Raw genomic sequence first — 16,281 nt, 5'->3', positions numbered from 1 at the left:
TAAACCCGTAAGGCTGGTTGTATGGCCCCATCCCGTTATCCTTTGGCATCATGTTACCCTCACATCAAAACCTCTTCATTCCCACCTATAAGCCCTAACCATAACCCTATATTATTTAATCCCCCAATTTTTTTAAATTCTCAAACCTTAAATTTTTAATTTCCTTAATTGACCAAAAATCATAACTTCCTCTCAGCCAAAACTTTGATTCCCCTCTACAAATACCTAATTCTTTTAATCCCCTTAACCAATTCATTTAATTTAGTCATAACTTCATCATTTTCACAAATTTTCGTAATCCTAGACTTACTTACATATTGATCAAGCAAGCCTTAGGTAGTATTAGGTTCTTCCTTTTAAAATAAATATACCCTATGCTATTTGAATGTCCTTACATCCATTAGATCCTCATTTCACGTATTTAATGTTCATGCAAGACATTGCTTGTTAACCTAGGCTTAAACTATTCAAAACTTCTTAAATTTTTGAGATGTGTGATGATTTTAGTGCATTTGTGATTTTTAATTATTTAATTTAATTTGTTAATTAATTCACACTCTTGTTTAGCTTCATACATTGGTCCTGCTTCAGGTGCACTAAATAATAACTCTTAGACTTGTCCTAACTGTTTTTACTTTGAATTTAGTCACATGGATGTATAGGTCCATCCGTTAACCATGTCTATAGTAGGTGGGTATTTGTTAATATGTTTTATTTGTGAATCACAACATTTGATGTACTTGGCAAGAAGTACTCAACTATGTAATAAATATATTTTCTAAAAAGAATACTTAAAAAACAAGCATTCTTACATCGTTTTTGCTCGCTATGAAGATAAGACTTATCAAGAGCATGGCAAATCAATCCCTTTATCTCATAGCTCAGGTCAAGCCCTTAACCAAACCCCCCTCGTGGGCCCTATTTCACATGAGTCTCGCCTCACACGAGCCACTCATCTTGAGTTTGCCCCCTCTTCACAAAGGTCACTAAATTCGAGCCTGGTGTGAAAATGTAATTACATTAATTACTCCCAATGAGGAATCTCGAACACGAGACATCTCGATCTAATACCACTTTTAACACAGGACAACTAACTACTTGCTCTAAAAACTGGTAAATCAATCCTTTTATCTCATAGTCCAGGTCAGGCCCTCAGCTGACCCCCACTTGTGGGCCCACTTCACATGGGTCATACATCACACGAACTGTCCACCCCGAGTCTGTTCTCACTTCACATCGGCAACCCCACTCAAGCTTGGTGTGAAAAAATGCCCTTGTATTAGTGAGGCTTTAAGATCTTTAGTTCCTGTGAATAACAAATACCATATGGATGAAACCAAGAAATCAAGCAGCAATATCTATAACTCACCAACTTAAAAATGACGTAGAGGATTGCTTAGAGAAGACAAAATAATAATAATAATAATAAATGAGAAGGGCATGTTAGTTTCCACCTAAAAATTGCAATCCTACCGTGAAAATTGATCTCTGATACATAATTAAAATTAGATAACTCATTTTTAGGTGTAAATCCAACCTAAAACTCATTAAATTTATCTATTTAAAGCAATCAAGCTATTCTCTCATTTAACCCAAAATGAGAGGGGTGTGTACTAACAAGCTAATTCAAAAAAAAAAAAAAAAAAACCTTAAAGATGAGTCATTAGCAAATAATGTGGCACAGAAACCAAAAGGGGTCACTGAACTTGAACAAGACCCATCTGAAACATGGTCGTACTTCTTTGAAGATGAATTGGTAGCACTGGATCATTCCCAAATATCTAATTTTAATTATTAGGATAGTTTGGTTGACATACACTACTTATTAATATTGATGGGGTATTTTTATTATTATTTTTAATTGAGTGATTTCATTTGTTTGAGATGTTCTAAGTATGAAATAAGCATAATTATTTATTTTTGGTAGGACATTATAACCGATGAATGATTTTTAGTTATAGGATTGATGTTATTCAGATGATTGTGAAGATTTACATGTGCATGGTTGATTGGTGCTAAGCATTATATATGTGTTCCGGTGGAAATTAGAAATAAGGCCAATCCTCACCGCTAATTAAACCATTTAACTGGTAAAGTTGAGTACACTAAGTGTAAGACTTACTAACTAGAACTTGCTGAGGGTGCACACTCTTTACCTGGATTTTGAGATTTGATGTGACAATAGAAGGATTTTGAGATGTGATGTGACAACAGAACCTCTACGTGTGGATGGTAATACTGACTTGAGAATCATGCTACGCTGAACGAGTTTTCCTTTAAAAGCATGTGGTGCAATTGGTATCCTCCCAGGAGACCACGACAGATGAAACTGACATGGCTAGCATCTGCAGCAAGTCTTTGAAGATCTAAACTATCCTCAACCCATATATCTGTAATAACTAATACGAATCTTGCCATCACGTTGAGCAGTAACACAAATGGGACCATCCCGTCACTACAAGAAAACTGGCCTTTACCGGCGGTCAAAACTGCCAACAAAGCCCTTGCCTGTGGTTTGCTAACAGCCGGTAAAGCCTCGGTCGGTAAAGGCTTTACCGGCAGTCATGTTCCCTTTACTGACGGTTGTGCTGGCCGCCGCTGCATGTGGGATTTACTGGCAGTTGTCCTGGCCGCCGCTTCATGTGGGATTTACCGACAATTTGTTCAGTAGGTTGTGGTATTTGAATTTTTGGCTCTTGATCCCTGTAGGACTGATTTAACTTTACTAACACTTCGATTAGCATTTAGGCTCCTAATTCCATAATGCATATGCATTTGTAAACACATCTATAATTGTGATTTGGTTTTTTTTTTTTTTTTCCCCTATGCCTGGCCGGTTAAGCTCTCTTTTCCGTTGCCTATGGCAGCTTCATGTTGCCTGCAGTTTTGGATGTACAGGCTCATTAGATTGCAAACATTCAGTTTATAATTTAAAAAAAGAGGAGGAAATGGCACAAAATAGATGCCCGACTCACAGTGAGTCCCATTTTATGAGTTCTGCCTCTCCAACTCATAAAATGATGGACCTTATCATTGACCCTTTTGGTCAAGGCCCACCTGACTTTTGCTCAAGGCCCACTTGATTTCACATTCCTCTTAGGAAGTCGATTGTGCCTAGTGATTGTTTTCCTATAAAAAAATACATGCCTATGCGGCCCTTTCACATGCATCGAGCTACCGCAAATAATATTTACAATAATAAATCGAATAGTTTCAAATAAATAAATAAAATCCATCGATCTATAGCTCCCATTCATCCATGCCTAAAACCTGCAAAACAAAATAGCGAAAAGAAATTAATTGGTATCAGAGTTAGAGATTGGAATTCAATTCAATATTGCATCAAAATACATATTAAAGCAATCGAAAACTTACTTATTTCCAATAACCGAATGAAGGTTGACAATGATCCGCTCTTCTTCACTGGAGAATTTTCCACACCTATTCAGGTCCGCGAGCTTCGGGAGTGCTCTCCAACTTCCATGACCATGCTTCTCAATGTAGTCCACAAGCCTTTGATCTTCTTCTGGGGTCCATGGGCCCTTCTTCACACCATGTTCTTCACAACAAGGAGACCTCCCCATTAAAACTATGGCTAGAGAAATCAATGACAACAATGAAAAAAAAAGAGAGAGAGAGAGAAGAAAATCCCTTGATTTCTTTGGCTTTTCTCAAACTGATCTGAGATTAGGAAAAGCAAGATTAGTGTGGGAAATCCAATTTCGCTTTGCGATTTTTATGGCCCATCACTGTTGCAGTTTCTACAAGTTTGTGTATGGGAGACACAATCGCCATGACCCAAGTCATTTCATATATTGTAATTTTATATTTTTATACTGGAGGTTTGCTAACTCCACATGCTTAAGGGCCCTAAATATCCACACACGAGCATACAAAACATGAGTGAAATCTGAGCTTTCTATAAGGTTAGAAATGGATATTTTGCCTAAAAGATAAGATGATTTCTCTCTTCATGAGGGTACAGCGTCCAAAGTATAGATTGGCCGTTAATGATTTTCTTCATTAGATGCCGAATAGCATGACATTTTATTTAATAAGATCTAAACAGTCACATTATAGGAAGCTCAAATCTCACACATCAGATTATGACATCATAGGACTCATTGTATGCATACGCCCTAGACTTTTGCAGTAGCAGCAGACTTTAAAAAATATATATATTCAATTCCGGGAGGTTAAACTTCAATCAGATCAAAGATTGTTGCTCATAAGTCATGACACACTTACTGAGGAGCTGAACTTATTCAGAATCATCTCAAGCACCTCCGTATCTTGTAACCACTGCTTTGAGTCCATATAATTGGAATAAATATGTTCATCAGCACCCATCAGGCGTATTAAGACCTGTTTGGCAAGGGAAAGAGGATGAAATGGGTTTTAGGGACTCACAAAGCTATAAAACAAGAATATTCAATTCCAGACAAGCATCAGTCTTGAATCAAGGTTAGAAGGATAAAGAAGGGACAGATCATACAATGAGGATACCAACTGCAACCTGAGCAATATATCCAACACAGAACCACTATACACATGAAATTGGGCTCATAAGGAAAGCAGAACATTACCTCTCCTATCAATGAAACATCTGATTGTTGCATTCTAACATTCTCTTCCAAATCTTGTAACCACTTCTCAGTGTGATCTACAACATCAACCTTTCGTCCAAAAAGTCCCAGGAAACCATTACGTTGAAAATTTTGCCTAGGTCTTGATTTTAAATGCGCAAGTTGTTTATACAGCTTCTCTGCATCACTCTGAAAAGACTGTCAACTTGAATGTAAATATCAACATGGAATAAGATGCATAAGAATGGTGTGCATGCTTAGCGAAATGCTGAAACAGAGATGCTAAACAGAGTCCCAAACTCACTAATTGACTAAGAGCCCAGTCTAACATGTTCCAGACATTAAATTCAAGTTTCAGTTCAATATAGACACACCACTGCTTTATTGAAGAAAGACAGAACTAAAATGGTACAGGTCCCAACACAAATATCCTGATGACTGCAAAAAGGTTTTAAGTTGGTACATATCGTGTCCATAAAAGAAATGATTTCACATGCCAAAGTAAAAATCTACATTAGTCTCGTGAGTTGCTTTCATGATTCAAAGGTATTTCACCTGCATGAGCCGCCCCAAAAATCCAAACCATCTTTACTAGAGGGACAATAAAATTCAAAATGGATTTGATACAAAAAACATGTTACTGAGTTGTACAATAGATCAATGATTCTACAAACATATTTCAATAAAAGATGAGATTGTATAAATAATAAAAAAATTAAAATTTTTTGAGATGTTGGTCTTACCAGAAAAGCTTGAATCTTACAATATGACATGAAAGAACACTACCAAGCGAACACACTTCTTGCTGTAATTAACACAAGAAGACAGCCAAGGCATGCTGATAAAGCCTTTTATTCAAAATCTGCACAAAAAGCAAACAAATCACGGGCACAAATATTTCTAAAATAAATGTGAATTGTTATAAATAGAGTTCTAGTAATAAAGCCTCTATTCTCTAAGTTGAAAGCAATCATCTGAAATTGAATAGAGAATAATTAAGGAAAAAATAAAGATAAATAGACGTGCCTCTGATCATATTTTTTTCGTAGTTATAACTCAAAAGTATATTTAAGCCATCATATGCACTTCAAATAATTCAAGCACGAGCTTGGAAATATCATCCAAAGTCGAAACAAAACAAGAAATATATTGTTAAAAGTCGTATGCTGCCAGAGTATCAAATAACTCCCTATATACGTAATGCGCGTCTCTTAACAATATACACAGGTATTCAGCAATGACAAGTGGGGCCCATAGCCCAGTAATATGTACCATTTATCTATTGATTACCATCATTACAATTACCAAAAATCAATAATCAGCCTTATCATGGTCATGTCAATAGTTATACATGCTACGTCAGGCAGTTAAAATAGAAGATATAGGCACAAATTTATGAATGGGCCATTCAATGGAATGATTATAAGCATAAAGACCTACATACAATTTTTTCCACAAAGGCCAATATGAATATTCATATACAAACTGTAGAATCCATAAATATTAGTAGCTGCACTAGTAAAAATTTAACTATGATCTTAAGCTGAAACATTTCATTGGAAATTAATGTGAAAAGAAATATAGAATCTTAGTGAAGATAAAGAAGCCCCTGGGTGATTCCCAAAACCATGTTGACTCGCTTTCCATGTCAATGCACCATGCCCATAAAGGTCAAGGGTGTGAACAACCTAACCTATCCATTAGTCCTGATTTTTTATTAGTTGAAAGCAAAACCACATTGAAAGCAAGTCCAATACTAATTCCAAGCATGTCTGGCTAAAGATCCACAAGAGAGAGAAGCATACTAGATTAGCTCAACCAATAGCTATTGAAAACACAAATGAATCTCTAAAAATATTAAGTCAGCCCCATGTCTAGCTAAAGATAGACATTTGTGTATTATTTTCAGATAGACATTCGCCTATCCATGGTTTTTTTTTTCTTTATAGTTCTTCAAGCCAGATAAGCTCTAATTGATTATCTGGAGTTATTATGTGCTTTGATTGGTTAGAGAGGACTCTAATTCAAGATTTTGCCCTTAGCATACAGATTTAATCTTTTTTCTTTTTCTTTTTATGCTTTTTTCTTAAGACTATCTTCAACTGGATATTCAAAAGATTTTGGTAAACAGGAGAAACTTGGTTGAGTCAACTTTATAAAATCACATGTTTTTTCTACTGAAATTGCACTTGGTTACAAATTTTCTGTTCTTAGAATTATATTTTCCAATTTCCACGTCACACTTTCTTTTGTCCAACCAATCCAATTTAGACGTTCCATTGGAAAGAGTTTGGTGACTGGTCTTCTTTCCAAGACATTGCCCCTGAAAAAAAGGCATATGAATGCAGCAATTGGGAGTTCCTGATTTACCTGTCTGGGATAAGGCTTGGATGATGATGATCTAGGAACAGAATTTGATTTCACTATACAAACAGTTGAATTTCTACAAAATGCATGGAATCAAATGAATGATATAAATTAAAAGACCAAAGATCTCTTTTATCTTTTGATTACTATGTTACAAAAATTAATAAGAAGGAAGAGAGGAAAAAGGCTACAACCTAATATTCCTACATCAAAGGCAAACAAGAATGAAAAATGTTTACCTACTGGCCTAATCGAATCACATCACCAACATGCAACAGTGTAAACCGTTTTCTTGACCTGTTCAATGAAAAAGATGTATCCATTGGAAAACCACAGCTTTATTATTAACAAAACTCATAAAAAATGAATCTCTCATTACTTTCTATACAAACACCCAAACCAATTGCCATAACCAGGTGCAATAGCAAATAAATCATCATAATCATCATCATTACAATGAAAATTTCCCATATTTTGCAGCATTTTGCATACAGGAGCGAGTCAGTACCAGGACATTGCATTGCTGGACACGAAGCCCTTCGAAAAGGTTTCTACACAAACATTATCCAAAAGCAAAGAGCTAGAACATGGTAAGCTGTTGCTCATTCAACATAACATGGCATGCATGGAAGCAGTTCAAAAATCACACTGATCTGATGATCTTAACCACCTGATTTCACGTGATGAATTTGGACTGCTGAATGTGTTCTTTCAACAGCCCATTCAATGGCATTTGACAGTTAAGATTATCTGGTAAGTGTGATTTACGAATATGCTCCATCCATGGTCTAGTTCCCAAATCAAAATACAACTTTACCATGAGAATCAAAGGAAAAATCATTAGAAACCAAAATCATGGAAAATCACCAAAACCCATTGCAAAATCAGCAGCAAAACACTCAAACAGATCGACGGCCTCTCACAAATCACACAGGCAACACCATCCCCAATTCAAAACTATGCATGTCACCAGGAAAACATGAAACCCAATTAAAGTTTCATAATAATCACCAACTGAGTTTTGCCCCTGTTGTGACTCAGGATCCAGTGTGTGTCACCGTCAACTGGGGCCCACATACTGAGTGGTCCAATTATCAGAACCATCCATATTAAGAACTCTATGCTATACACACCATTGAACTAATTTCAACCATCACTATTGTAGATGAATTTAGAACAATAAAAAGAAGAACTTCAATAGCTCGCATTCAGCTCTAAAACCATAGGTTACAATCCTTACTAAGGGTGATTATGAAAGAATCACTTATTTATGATAGTAACTAGAATATGGTCGTTCAGACCATTCGACCATTTTTGCATGAGGGCCCCAATGGGTGGCGAAAAGAACCATCGAAAAAGGCAAAACGAACTTATAATCAGCAATTGGACTGGAGTCTTTTGTGAGCAGCAATCAAAACAGCCTAGCTCTGTGGGGCCACTCTGTTGTGCATATGGCATTTCCAAAGTTATATGTTGAAAAAATAAAAAACCAAACAAACAAACAAACAAGCATCATACCTGAGAATCTGAGATTTACAACCAGCAGAAGGCTGAATTACAACAGAGGGCCGAGGACATAGATATAGAGGACTAGGGTTTTGAGAGAGAGAGGGAGAGGGAGAGGGAGAGGCAAAGAGAGAGAGAGGGAGAGGGAGAGGTAGAGAGAGAGAGGGAGAGCAGAGAGGGCCAGAGAGCGAGCGAAGAGGGAGATCGAGAGAGCAAGCAGAGAGGGAGAGCTCGAGGGAGAGGCAGAGAGAGGGGGTGGGGGGAGAGATTGAGAGAGCGAGTGGAGAGGGAGACCTCGAGGGAGAGGGAGCAGAGAGGGAGAGGGAGAGGGAGAGGCAGAGAGAGAAAGCGGAGAGGGCCGGAGAGCGAGCGGAGAGGGAGATCGAGAGAGGGAGAGCGGAGAGAGAGAGAGAGAGAGAGAGAGAGAGAGAGAGAGAGAGAGAGAGTCGGTGCAAATGAATTAGGGCAGCCCTTTTTTTATTTTATAGGGCCCTTTACCAGCAGCCGGTAAAACTGGCCACGGGCAAAGGGTAGCCCTAACCGATGGCTTAGCCTTCTTTTCTTGTGGTGAGGAATAAGTTTTTCTTTTCCATCTGCAGAGTTGCTAAATCGTTTATGTACAACATTTGATTGATCAATATATCCAAAATTTATACATTTATAATCTATGGGAGTAATCGGTTAATGAGTTGAGCACTTTACCAGGCATGCATGGACATTCCCTCAACTAGAAAATGCACATTCCCTCAGCTAGAAAATATGAAGAGAAACATTAGAAAATCAAACAATTGCAATCATGAAGAACATTCATAAGGCATAGCAAGGCCCAATGAAAGTAAGGAGCGAGGTTCTTCTTCAAACTTTCAAAGTGCTTTTGGAATTCAATCCATACTACCAGAGCACAAACCAAAAACACAATCCAATAGTTACCAAAATTTTAAAAATAAATAAATAAGCAATTTGAAAATTAGAACAAACAGGTGGAACATAAAACCTGGAAAAAAAAGGGCAGAAATTTCACCTGAAGTTCTCATTGAGATGAACTGCCTTCCTGTGCTCATAAAGAACAAAAGGGTTTCAGGACAAATAGCAATTAGAGTAAGTCAGCTAAAACAGAAAGGGAAAAAAATAAAAATCAATAACATAACCAAACAGAAGAAGCGTCCAAATCAAACTTGAGATCAGCAGAGTCAAAATCAATAACACAAATATGCTTCAGTTCTAATAAAGGAACAGATTGACCAGTTTAAAGTATATTTCAAGTTCTTCATGAACCTTTTTCGCAGAATAAGACTGGGAGAATTGCATCAAATAAATAAAAACGCAAAGTTCAATTCTAATAAAGGAACAGATTGACCAGTTTAAAGTATATTTCAAAAATTGGTACACAGAGAAAGATATTTCAATTAGAAATCATAAAAGAGAAAACAAAAAATCATTACTTGTAGGAAAAAATATATATCGTTGAACCTTACCCTCATATAGCGTGCCAGTAATCCAGGTTTTCTTTGACCACTACCTGATGAGTGAACCTGCTTTACTTTTAGGATGAGACACATGCATTGAGGGGATCATCAGATGAATGTCCTGGATCCCCCATATATGTGCCACACCAGCACATGGAAGGCATTTACATTAGGCGCTTGAAGATGGGGCAACTGGAAATCGAACTCTTATTCCCCCCTTGTTTTGGCTAGGCTAGTTTAAACCATTTTATAAATGGTGACTATTCAACCATTTCCAGAAATCAGTTTTGGAAGGCTTGTCAAATGGGCCCCAAAATGATACAACACATGGTATATATGAGTATATGGAAAATAACAGTCTTGCTCATGCTCTGTTTGGTATGATTTGTTTCACCACCTTTTATCATGGGTGTCATGATGTGTATGCTGTGTGAATAAAGTGCATAAAAGTATGCCTGATTTTGTTTTCTGGATATGTATAGGCCCGGAAGAATGTCAACTGAACCAACAAGGCATAAGATATGTGTTGGGATCGCTAGAGGTTTGGCATATCTCCATGAAGAATCAAGATTGAAAATTGTTCACAGAGACATCAAAACTAACTTGACCAAGAAAAATCAATACGATGTTAAAGAACCAGGCTAACTTGACCATGCATAGTCAAATGGAGGCATGCACATGCCTAGAACTAACCGAGCACCATGCTGTGAGGAATGTGCATGGAGGTAAAGGTAAATCATGTGGCAAGGAAGACTTCATAATGAACAACACAAAAAAAGTATGTGTAGCTTAACAACAACAATAATAATAATTAGAAAACATAATTGATAAGGGTAGTAATAGATATGACTTGTAAATTCTAAAAAATTCATCTGCTAGAGCATACCTGCATAAAATTGTAGCGTTCTCTCCCTATTGATTCATTTTCCGTAATAGCAAAGTAGGCCAAGATGGGGTAGTGACCAATATAAGATGCGTAGCTATCATGTTGGATATTCACTGCCCACTCACGGGACATCCAAAAACATCAAGAAATAAGAATTGATAAAGTTCAACATGATAGCCTTTTTGATTTGACTGTAAAAAAAATAAGAGACCAAGGTTTCTAAAGGTTTGGGGGCTTGCAATCTGTTCAAGTCGGCGTGTCCTGTTCCAACATATTTAGCTTGGAGATGCTCAAGCTGGGAATTGATATTAAACCTATCACTTGCCTGCATCAAGTGATAGTAAAAATTACAACCAAAAGAGAATTTTGTGAAAGGGAAAAGGTTAGGCTACACAATCTCAAAATACAAAATGCAGAAAACACAAATTAGGGCATGAAAACAACTTAAAATAAGAATAATCAAATACTTATCAACAACACATGAGAATTCAGGGCTAGGGTTGTATACATAGACTCGAGAACCATCCAAAATATATTACATCCTAAAATAAACGTAAACACACAATCCAAAGGAGAATTCAAAGTTACGGTTTTAGACAAAGTTGTGCCACAATTTTGGATGTCCTTGGAGTTAAAAAAGTTGTCTCATAACTAGCAATAAATTCTTACCTTGGATGGGATTGAAGCCATGGAGGGTGTTTTGGATCAAGCTTATATTTGTGTTTTACCTTTGTCCATGTCTTTGTGGCCTTATGAATTGGTTGGATGACAAATAAACATCACTGCAGGACTTAAGAAGGTTTCAACTGTGGACATCATTATCCCACTGTCTCCTATGGTGAGTTCACTTGAGCTTTGGACAGGGTTCAATTTTGAGCTCAACTCCAAAATGGCAGAAAAAAATGGATGGACAACATAGACAAGCCATAGGCATTTATGATGGACCCAAGAGAGTTTACTTGGTACATTCATGGTGGGTTACCCATCATGCAATCCTATTTCCACTGTGATAACAGACGCTGATTAGCTATTGACGGCTTCGGTAGCTAGATTTAGTACTGAAGTGAGGTCACCAAGTTCTATGGCCCCATAATGATGCATGTGTTGTATACACATGGTTCATCCAGCTAGAAATATCATTATAAGGTATGAGGCAAAATTTGAGGTGGATCCAAAGTTCCGGTGGAACCCACACAGAAAATAACAGGGACAGTAATACCCACCGATGAAATCTTCTCAGGAGCCATAAAAGTTTTGGATCAAACTAATATATGTATTATCAAGATTACATTGATATTTTGGATGGGATTGAAGCCATAGAGGGTGTAGCCCTGGCGCTTGAGGGCCTAGGGACATTCATAAGGCATTGCAATTAAGTTTTGGATCAAACACCTTGACAGCATCCCATTCGTACCATTGCATTGTTTGATCTGATCAATGTAGTGTCTCACTACCACAATTTATGAATTATTCATAGTCTGCAAATGCATGGAATTCAAATTTATTTGCATGTAGAGTCAAAACATAAAGAAATTTCCTCAGATACCATGAGTAAAAATTACATGGCTATATAATTTCGACAGACAAAAGCCACAGTTCCTGATCTTTATACTTACTCTTTGCTTTCCCAGAATAGGGGTAGTTCGCTCTAAAGCATTCTACAACCCTACAAAAAAAGGCATGAAATTTTCGATTCATGTATTTATATCATTTCTTAGCAAAGTAATTGGCATTCCTAAAAATACAAAATGCAGATTAGAAGGATGCGTAAGCTCACCGATCTTTTTCTGTATATGGAAAGCTAGTCACCAAATTACTGTTGATGAAAAAAGAGGAACGTCCATTAAAGAATAAGATAAAGGACCTAATACTCTGTGAAAAGGAAAGTATATACCAAAATCGATCTCTACTATATACACTGGCTAGTCCACCATCAAAGGGCCACCAGGGAATATTGTAGTTAACACTAAAACCTCCAAATCGGCAGTCAAAACCCTAAAAATCAAGAAAACATGAATAAATAACCATCAAATCCTCCAAATCGCCATCAAAACCCTGTAAATAGACAAAATATGAACAAATAAACATCAAATATACCAAATCAGCTATCAAAGCCACTTGAAATTTCCAATTTCAAAAATCCTCAAGATCCCCAAAATTCTAAAATCCCCAAATCCCTAATTTGTAATATTAGAAAATCCCAATTAGGGAATCGACACTACAAATCCCTAATTAGGGATTCGAAACTCAAAAATTCCCAATACACAAATCATTGCACAATGTTACTTGAAGGATTAAAAAATGCCAAAAAAATGCCCAAATTGATATGAATAGATAAGAAAAGAGAGAGGGAGGGAGATACCTGATGTTGTAGCAGAATGCTCCTTGATGTGCGGTAGATCGAGCGGAGAGAGAGATACCTGATGTTGCAGCAGAAGGCCGAGGAGATAGATAGAGAGAGAGAGAGAGATAGGGATAGAGAGTGAGAGGGAGAGGGAGAGCGAGCGGAGAGGGAAAGGGAGAGGGAGAGACAGAGAGAGGTAGGGAGAGGGAGAGGGAGAGGGAGAGGGTCGGAGACAGAGAGGCAGAGAGAGGGAGCGGCAGAGAGGGTGAGAATGCACGAGAGGGAGAGGAAGCAGCAGAGAGAGGGAGAGCACGCGAGAGGGAGAGGGAGAGGGAGCGGCAGAGAGGGAGGGAGAGGGTCGTGCGGCGCCATTTGAGAGATGGAATTAGGTTAGGGTTTTTTTTTTTTCCTTTTATATACAGGGACCCTGCCGGCAGCCATTAAAACTGGCCGCCGGCAAAGGGTTGACCCATCGGTCGGGTAAGGACCGTTTTCTTGTAGTGTGTATCAGCCAAAAAGGAATGCAAAGAAATATTGGATAGGAAAAGGGGATTATTACCCAAATACCATAAACAAAGCATTATCCCAAAAATCTCAACTCATTCCAAAACATGAATTACTAGGATGCCCTAGATCCAAAATCACGAAACAAAGCCAACCCATTTTCCTGTTTCGATTGAAAGGAAGACAATATGAGAGATCTAAAACCATAAATTGGGATTCCTGGCTCTCAGTTTGCGGAAGTAATCCCACTAGGTACCTAGTGTGAGGTATACAACTTCTACAAAGTAAAAATCCCAAAAATTGCCAATGAATTTTCTTGCAGACTGGAGCCAAACGCATCATAAAGTACATAAAGAAATAAATAAATAATCATCATGAAAACTTTTGTTAGAGCAGCAATCAAAGCATGTAAAACAGGAATATGAGCAAAACACACCATAATAGAGACAGTGGAGTATACTACAGCAAGCATTTTAACTGGAAGAGTTAGAAGATATCATTAGCTGAATATTTCTAGTTGGTTGGTGAGTAGTCAAAACAAATAGTTATTTTGCAGATGAAAGAAGAGACACAACAGAGCTTTTGAGAGATGGAAACATCAATGTAGCTACTTGCAGGAAATTAATGTTTTAACTACCAAGGAATCTTTCCAGTAATTTGGTTGTAAGAAATATCCCTGAAGTCATAACAGGCAATAAACCATAAACAGTTGAAGAAAGAACAAGATCAACACCGACACCTCAAGGCATGCTAGCCATCTTACAGGATTTCGTAGTTGGGACAATTCCCAATGTTATCCGGTATAGTTCCTGAGAGGTTATTGCCCCCCACATCACTTCAACAACGACAGTAGAGATGGTTCAAATGAGGGTAAATTTCAAATATAAATTCTCAGACAAACATTGATGCAGGTTCCATTAGTGTCCACTGAGAAAAGGGGCATTTTCAGCCTGTACGGCAACCATATAACTGGGATCTATCTTTCTGTGATCCTATGTTGCTTAACAGTGGACCCATCGTGGACGGATCATGCAGATGCTGCAAAAACCTTTCCCACTGGATGATCTTAGACATATGATTGGAGAATTTTCCCAGTTCAATTGTTCTCTATTTCTTTTAATAAACAATTTGCAGGCCACAATTCAGCTCCAAATAGGGGACATCATTTCTACTGAAAAACGGAGCCCTGATCTGGTAGGGCGCACTATAGCGCACTCCGGCTTTGAATCCTGTGCGTTAAAAAACGGAGGGCGCTCCAGCTGAAAAGGAATGCTAGTGCACCATGACAAAGCTCTGATGATTATAATGGTGATGACTTGAAGGCTACAAATTAGACAGAATAATCCCAAAGGGGAAATGTTTTGCAGCATGGACCATCCATATTGGCAGCACCCTATGAATAGTCTGCATCACCAAAAGGTAGCCCCGACTATGCAGTTAATTGGATAAGCAGAAACAAATATTTGCTCCACGGAGTACAATATAATTCCTCTTTTTCGCCTGGTTTCACCTAAAAGCACAGCAAAGACTAAGCATAACAAACTAACACACCTAGCTTACCCACACAACAACAACAACAAAAATATTATCAACTACTGCAATTTCAAGAGTTCTAATATCATGATGTTCTAAGATAAATCTCAAAGGCAGTTGTAACCTTCCAGGGGAAAACATAGATAAGTAAAGCTTGACATGTATGTCATGTAATGAGACAGAATTAGGGAAAGAATCAAGTGTTAAGTGCTAGCCATGAAATCTGAATGCAACAATTGCACCTTTGCAGTAATAAAGAAACTGAATGCAACAATTGCATCCTTGCAGTAAGATGTGTTCCCACCATGAAATCTTTTGTATCTTACTGTAAAACATATCCTTAATGTTGAAATTATGTTGTATATCCTACTGAAAAGCATTTAAAACAGGCTGCAAATCTAATGTTGATTTTTATTTTTATTTTTTACGAACAGGATTTCCAGGCAAAAATTTTTTTAAACAAAAAGACATGGATCGAACTAAGCTCTGATACCATTGTAAATTGTGCGCACCTGATGAAAGCACTGCCAAAGAAATCATTGTCCAGATTGGTTAAAAGCACTGTTTGGATTCATTGACAGTGATGAAGTACAGTGTAGAGAGTTTGATGAAGCCAAAAGGCTGCGGCGATGATGTATATTTTTATGTTGTATTCTATATATTTTGCGTATCTTATATTTACTTCCATGACTATATTTTATATCTTCTGAATATGAGTATTCTATATATCGTGTACATGACTGCCTGGTTTATATATACCCATAGCAACAAAACACCTGTTTGGGATTTTCCACCACCATCTGGAGAAACAAACGAAACTAGTTGACCAGGTCTCTCTCCCTTCTGTCATGGAGAGTAGGATTTATTCAATGAAATTTTAAAAAATAAAAAATAAAAAAAGGAAAAAAAAAAAGAAGGAAAAGTCGTATGCCTATTCACACAACACAAAACATTCCTCGTTGAGCCATTTCATCAAACAGTTGGCATGCATGAAATACAGGAGGTATTACACAATGGGTACTTTAGATTTTACGAGTGGGGCCATTGTTCAATGACCTGATAATATTATGGTCCATGCAGCAAAAATCT

At 37.4% G+C, this 16,281-nt stretch overlaps 1 protein-coding gene across 4 annotated transcripts; it reads right to left on the bottom strand.

Annotated features, from left to right (window-relative positions):
• Positions 1-2,949: 2,949 nt before the first annotated feature.
• Positions 2,950-12,742, bottom strand: LOC131227722 (uncharacterized). 4 transcript variants are annotated; one of them, XM_058223531.1, is made up of 7 exons: positions 12,589-12,742; positions 12,428-12,477; positions 5,330-5,448; positions 4,587-4,775; positions 4,249-4,365; positions 3,376-3,542; positions 2,950-3,270 (listed from the first exon to the last, which is right to left on the bottom strand). In XM_058223531.1, the coding sequence occupies exons 3-7, from the start codon at positions 5,357-5,359 to the stop codon at positions 3,264-3,266; spliced, it is 510 nt and encodes a 169-aa protein (XP_058079514.1). In that variant the 5' UTR covers positions 5,360-5,448; positions 12,428-12,477; positions 12,589-12,742; the 3' UTR covers positions 2,950-3,263. The 4 variants fall into 4 exon arrangements, 1 of the variants encoding a protein (XP_058079514.1); XR_009162463.1 differs by lacking the exons at positions 12,428-12,477; positions 12,589-12,742 and adding an exon at positions 4,891-5,177 and having other exon boundaries at positions 3,376-3,559; positions 5,330-6,855; XR_009162464.1 differs by lacking the exons at positions 4,249-4,365; positions 4,587-4,775; positions 12,428-12,477; positions 12,589-12,742 and having other exon boundaries at positions 3,376-3,545; positions 5,330-6,840.
• Between the last annotated feature and the right edge of the window lie 3,539 nt (positions 12,743-16,281).

Source organism: Magnolia sinica, chromosome 15, assembly GCF_029962835.1.
Source record: "Magnolia sinica isolate HGM2019 chromosome 15, MsV1, whole genome shotgun sequence".
Classification (NCBI taxonomy): Eukaryota; Viridiplantae; Streptophyta; class Magnoliopsida; order Magnoliales; family Magnoliaceae; genus Magnolia; species Magnolia sinica.
The sequence above is the reverse complement of the archived record's forward strand: the minus strand, read 5'-3'. Positions and strand labels throughout refer to the sequence as shown.

Bases quoted from the DNA above. Each gene is read 5' to 3' on its own strand.
- LOC131227722 (XM_058223531.1), bottom strand. From the start codon at position 5,359: ATGTCATATTGTAAGATTCAAGCTTTTCTG. The intron at 4,776-5,329 runs GTAAGACCAACA...CAGTCTTTTCAG, and splicing joins GTAAGATTCAAGCTTTTCTG to AGTGATGCAGAGAAGCTGTA. The intron at 4,366-4,586 runs GTAATGTTCTGC...CTTGCCAAACAG, and splicing joins ATGTTTCATTGATAGGAGAG to GTCTTAATACGCCTGATGGG.